The following is a 5,812-nucleotide window of genomic DNA, read 5'->3' as shown; positions in this document are numbered from 1 at the left end:
TAAATTCTTTCATGGCATTTATATCTGTTAAAGACGTTGGTTAGAGCCCTCCTAGTAACGTTAAATACAACACATCATTGCTTGACTGTGAGAGCTCTACGTACAAGTGTGCGTCAAAGTTATCTTCTATGCTGTCAAAGAAAGCATTTCTGATATGACTAGTGAGTGGGCACCCCAACACAGCATGCTAAAATAGATTATCATACACATTTTGACATAAAACACAGATTTGTACAGTAGATGAAGGTGGGATAGTCCAGAGTTTGGTGAGAAATTTGATGTATGGAACATCATCGAACGAAAAAGTAAATTTCCAAATTTTGCTAGGTTTAACGCTATTATGAAGGATTCTAAACATTCTGAAGTCGGGGTCAGCTTCTGTGCGGACTTTCCAAGCCTCAGTATGGAAGTGATGGATAGCCTTTATAACAATAATTTTCCAAGTCCCTTTCTCGGGAAATTGTCCGTTTTCACTAAACATCTGTAGGTATTGTATTAAATTGTATTTCATCAATATTTCGAACAAATCCTTCTTAAGGTATTCGATGTATAACGAGCTCGTACATTCCCGCTAATTTCCGTAACACTTCGGAATGGGGGATTTCCCTCGAGTTATTCCGGTCTTCCTGATAAGAGTTATCGTTCATAAGCAACCAAAATGGCCGATCAGAGGGACAGTCGAGGTCGGTTCGCGAAGAAAGGTCCCAAAAGAGTTCGAATTAAAAGAACATATGTCTCAACTGAGCATAATTATTTAAGTGGACATCAGTGCCCTGGCGATTCATGTAAAGATAGACGGTGTCCTTTATTTAATAACATCCATGATCTCGGGAAAAATGTGAACCGTAACTGGAAGGACGGACGGCGTGTTATGGAGCTAGGTGTTTTGCTGGAGGCCCTATCCGCATGTTCCTCCTGTCGCATGGGACCGATTCCTCTTTATAAAGAAAATGTTACAGGAGAGAGACGACGAGGCCTTGGTAGATATTTGTACGTCGTATGCATGAATCTCGAGCGTGGTGAAGTTAACATGGTACCATATGGGAAGACGCGTCGACAGAAGGATAAAAGAACAGGAATGCCATGTTTTGTTGTGAATACTAAGTTAGGCACAGGTTTGTTATTTCAAATAGTTTCAGAAATTAAGAAAAATCACAGATGTACACACTGAGTAACAGTCATATAATGTTTAAAATAAACTTTCACTGTTTAATACCATTTTTTTTTCAAACCACTTGTGCACAGTCATTGTACAGGATTACATTGTTTCTAGCTATGATAGACAGTCTAGGAGGGCCAGATCGAGTCAATAACCTCCTGTCTACGCTGAACATACCAACAGTGAACAATAAAACATTAATGGCTATGGAGCGGCGTGCAGGAGAAAATGTAGAAAGTATAGCCCAGTTAACCACAAAGAAAGCAGCTGATGAAGCTTATCACGTGGAAATGGGGTAAGTTTAATCAGTTTAATATGCAGTATTATTGAACATGAAAATGTGTATCAAATTTGGTGTACATAATTGGTTCATTAACTATAATTTGAATTGATGGTTTATTAAAACTTGGCATTTTTCTGTTGCTAATATATAAGCTTTTCTTCTTAGTGAAGTGGCTAATGCAGAGTCCAGTGACGCCTCCCAAAGTATGGAAATATTGGATGATCTGGGAGTTGGAGTGTTACCGGATGCATCAGCAAAAACTAAGTAATTAAATAATTTCAATGAATTCAAATGGTACATTCAATGCCTATAGGCAGGGAAATTTTATTGACATTTATGTCACTTAAATTATTTTTTAATGTAATGATCTTTCAGAGAGATGCTGCTAAAGACCTAGTTGCATGACGCTTTTGATGACTCTGATAATGAATCACCTGATACTGACCACAGAAAGTACACACACTGATACGTTAACTGATATCGTCATATCAATAAGTTTATGTGATTTTTTAAAAATTAAATTAATCAATAATTTGATTGTATAAGACAATAACAATAAGTTAATGTGATTTTTAAAAAAAATTGAATTATGCAATAGTTTGATTGTATATGACCTTAATTTTTTTTCATGTATTTATTATCTACTGTAAAACTAAATAATTTCAGAGTTAACCAAAACATTGCCTCCACCACTGCAGCTACACAACATGGAATGCCCAACACTCCTGAGGTTGGCCAGTCAGTGCAAGTATTTTGTTCTGGTATATTAAAAATATGTTATGCATGTCCTGACATATATAATAAATCACCATTATCAGGTAATAATGAGCAAGATGATACGGCACACCAATATTTTGAAATAAATATTTATATATTATTTACAGGGATGACACAAGTACTGTTTGTACACCAGTTACTACTAATTGTCTTCCACCCTCACAGTCACGGAGAAGGAAAATAAAATCGAAGTCCATAGGCACTCTCAAGAAATCAGTGAATCAAAAGCTAGACAAGAGGTTTCCTTGCAAGACAAGGAGGGGTATGACTTGTGCTGTTGATACGGCTTGGCATAAACGCGGATTCGATAGCCTCACAGGTAAAATGAACTAGATTTTACAGATAAGAAAAAAAACAATGTTATTTTGTTTATGAATAAGATGAAACTTGTGATGTAAAAACTGGGCATACTTTTTTTTCCATTTTAGCACATACATTTTTTATGAGCAAGTCAAAATATGGGAAAAAAGTTCTCAAGACAGTAGTTGGTCATTGGACATGTGGAACCTGTAGGTGGTGGAGGAGAAACCGACCTAGCCTCCCAGTAAGAAAGCATCGTTGTGTTCAAAACCATCATGGTAGTGCAAGAAGCATGGAGAGTTCGACTGGTATCCAAGGCATAAAAGAGCTGATTGATGAAGGAAAACCGGTAGAGTACATTGAAGGGGACGGGGACAATACTTTAATTGCTCGTTTGCGATCAGAGCTAAATTTGGATATGAAGAAACGATTTGACAAAAGCCATGTTGTGAAGAACATTGGAAAGTGTTTGTTTGAACTGAAGGGGAAAAAAACTGAGTAAAACTGTAATTATGCATATTCAGAAGTGTGTAAAATATGCTTTTGTGAAAAATCAGGGTAACAAACAGGGATTGGAAGAAAATCTTAGAGGCCTTATTCCACATCAGTTTGGAGACCATCAGCACTGCAAACCAAGATTTTGTGGCTTTTTGCGGAAACCAGGAGGTGTTTATCAACATAGAAGTCTGCCCTACAAAACAGCACTGAAAGACACCGATTTACAACATCAGCTAGAGGAAGTTTTTGAACCACTCATAGCCAATGCTGAACAATACATAGATCTTGGTTCAAGCCAGCAGTGCGAGCATGCAAACCGTGAGGTGACACTTGGAGCTCCAAAGTCCCTCCATTATGGAAATTCTGAGTCCATCGACTTTAAAGTGCATGCAACTGCTGCATTTATCAATGAAGGACACGGATATATCTCGATGGTATGCTGTTAAAAAAGGGCATTGAAATAATTTTATTTTGATATAATCTTATGGATATACTAAAATTTGAAAAACTTTTGGAGTTCTGAAGTGAAGCCAGTAAAATATTTCCATATACTTGAAACACTAAATAGAATTTATCAATACCTGATATACTTTCTATATTCATATAAGCAGAACTGTGAATTCTCATTACGTGTTTATTGTGCAGATATTTTACCTTGGCTTTGGTTCATGTATTTTAGTGTTATTTTTGTTTGTTTTCTTTGGACCAACATTGAACTTTTTTATTTATGTTTCTCTTTCTTCCAGTTTATACTAATGTATGGAAACAGTTTCAAGACTCAGTAAGTTCATAGTTATTTCTTGCTAGCAATGTGTATTTGAAATAAGAAAATTTATTTCAAATCAATAAAATATTGTAAATATGGATTTTCAAAAATGTTGTTGTGAGCAAATGAGTGAAACTGGTATTTATTTTAGGCAAATGAAAAAGGTGGTATTTCTCCTGGAAAGTTTACTGAGGAACATGCTAGGAAAAGGATGAAAAGGCGCAGAGAGGTGCAGAACAAAATTCAGCTCCCTTCAACTAAGCTTAGACGTCTTATTTTGAAACAAGAAAGACTTGTCACTCAGGGAGCTCAGGAAACACTGGAGGGAGATTCCTATCAGTCCGGTAAATTAGGATGATGAATTCACTCTACAGAATGAACAAATATTTAACATCATCAAGATTTTATATTTACATTTATGCTAATCTTTACAGGTATTGGTCACAGCGAACATCCTGACATCACAAAACTACCAGATCCAGTTATGCCAGGAAGTTTCAAACCAGTGACCCTATCATCAACAGAGGAACCTACAATGGTTATGTTTGATCTTGAAACAACAGATCTTAGTGAGTATTCTGAGGTGTTATTTTTAACGTATTTTCTTTTTTTTTACTTGCAAAATATTTAAATTATATAGCTTATTTTTTTAATTTGATAATTACAGTACGAGGGAGGCAGATGCCCCACATAGTGCAAATTGCAGCTGTTGAACTTAAAAGTGGATCTGCATTCAACACCTATGTTCGACCCAAGATGGCTCAGACAGATACTGCACGGACAGTAACCGGTATTGTTGCCAGTTCTAGTGGTGTATTTGTTGCTGGAAAATTAGTGGAGTCGGAGAATATTCACTCTGCTGCAGAGAAATTCATAAAGAATCTGAAGAAATTCAAAAATGTATGTTTATTTGCTCACAATGGACGGCGTTTCGATTTTCCAGTTCTGATATCAACATTTAAAAACATAGAGAAAGATGTTGAACTAGCCAGTGTTGTGACTTGTTGTATAGATAGTCTCTCAATGTTCAAGAAGTGTTTTAAAGATCAAGATTCATATAAGCAAGAGAGTCTTTTCCGTTCTCTTTTGAATGACACATACAGTGCCCACAATGCTGTCGATGATGTGAAAGCTCTTGGAAAACTTGTACAACATGCATTGCTGTCCAGTGTTGATGTTCTAACCTTTAGCTTTCCTTTAAATGCAGTTCTGCAGCAACTTACCTACAATGGTGAGAAAGCTAAAAACTACAGTTCACTGACAGGACTTGTGCAAAATGCTGTTATCTCGAAGTCCATGGCGGGGAAAATAGCAGGATCTGGGCTGGCTTTTCAGCATCTCAAGGCAATCAAGAATCGTGATGGTGAAGATGGATTGAGAAATACTTTTCTTGACAAAACAAGAGGACAAGCAAGAGTTAATTGCACAAGGAAAACCTTAGATGATGTTGTGTCCAAACTCATAAATGCTTTGTAAACCATTTTAAAATTCAGTGTTAGTTTAGTAAACTCTCTATGTATAACTAAAACATACAGGGTGTTTCAGCAAACACGTCTCGACTTTGCTGTTAGGCCATTCCAATTTTTTTCTATGTTTAGCGTCCAATTTCGTGTCTACAATATGTCATATTAGTTATATTTTAAGCATTCAATTCATGTACTTTGATTTTGCTAATGAATTATAGATCTTTGTACAAGAAAAATAGATAATGAAATCAATTTCTTTGAATTATGTAATTTTTATGACTATAGAGTCTGTGTTTTATTTTTGGTTTTTGTGTTTTTTAACAAAATTTTTTGCATGTTATGCATTAGTATTGGTAATTTGAAGACTTTCTGTTTGTTAGGGGTGCAACGATACACTAACCTCACAATACGATACGTATCACGGTATTCAGTTCACGATACGATACGTATCACGATACATGACAAGGGTTAAAAGTCTTTCAAGTTTGTCACCATATTTTTTCTTTAACTTGACAGGGTTATATAAAATGTTGATATTTTTTTTATAATAATTAAAATAAAAT

The 5,812-nt window shown here is 35.7% G+C and overlaps 2 protein-coding genes across 2 annotated transcripts; both read left to right on the top strand.

Moving 5' to 3' along the window:
- Positions 1-658: 658 nt before the first annotated feature.
- Positions 659-1,710, top strand: LOC133180372 (uncharacterized). Its single transcript, XM_061314915.1, has 3 exons — positions 659-1,115; positions 1,274-1,454; positions 1,608-1,710. Exons 1-3 carry the CDS (start codon positions 659-661, stop codon positions 1,708-1,710), a joined length of 741 nt encoding a protein of 246 aa, XP_061170899.1.
- A 1,101-nt stretch (positions 1,711-2,811) lies between these two features.
- LOC133180524 (uncharacterized) lies at positions 2,812-5,265 on the top strand. Its single transcript, XM_061315022.1, has 5 exons — positions 2,812-2,967; positions 3,077-3,451; positions 3,935-4,127; positions 4,218-4,352; positions 4,451-5,265. Exons 1-5 carry the CDS (start codon positions 2,812-2,814, stop codon positions 5,257-5,259), a joined length of 1,668 nt encoding a protein of 555 aa, XP_061171006.1. The 3' UTR covers positions 5,260-5,265.
- Positions 5,266-5,812: the final 547 nt, after the last annotated feature.

This window comes from Saccostrea echinata, unplaced genomic scaffold, assembly GCF_033153115.1.
Source record: "Saccostrea echinata isolate AGI-Se365-2 ecotype Australia unplaced genomic scaffold, CSIRO_AGI_Sech_v1 ptg000006l, whole genome shotgun sequence".
NCBI classification, from domain to species: Eukaryota; Metazoa; Mollusca; class Bivalvia; order Ostreida; family Ostreidae; genus Saccostrea; species Saccostrea echinata.
This window is presented reverse-complemented; position numbering and strand designations above follow the sequence as displayed.

What these genes read in the sequence shown, in the direction of transcription:
- LOC133180372 (XM_061314915.1), top strand. Translation starts at nt 659, where the DNA reads ATGGCCGATCAGAGGGACAGTCGAGGTCGGTTCGCGAAGAAAGGTCCC. An exon ending in GAATACTAAGTTAGGCACAG is followed by an intron (nt 1,116 to 1,273) that starts GTTTGTTATTTC and finishes CATTGTTTCTAG; the next exon opens with CTATGATAGACAGTCTAGGA. An exon ending in GCTTATCACGTGGAAATGGG is followed by an intron (nt 1,455 to 1,607) that starts GTAAGTTTAATC and finishes TTTTCTTCTTAG; the next exon opens with TGAAGTGGCTAATGCAGAGT.
- LOC133180524 (XM_061315022.1), top strand. Translation starts at nt 2,812, where the DNA reads ATGGAGAGTTCGACTGGTATCCAAGGCATAAAAGAGCTGATTGATGAA. An exon ending in GATTTGACAAAAGCCATGTT is followed by an intron (nt 2,968 to 3,076) that starts GTGAAGAACATT and finishes GTGAAAAATCAG; the next exon opens with GGTAACAAACAGGGATTGGA. An exon ending in TCTTGAAACAACAGATCTTA is followed by an intron (nt 4,353 to 4,450) that starts GTGAGTATTCTG and finishes TGATAATTACAG; the next exon opens with TACGAGGGAGGCAGATGCCC.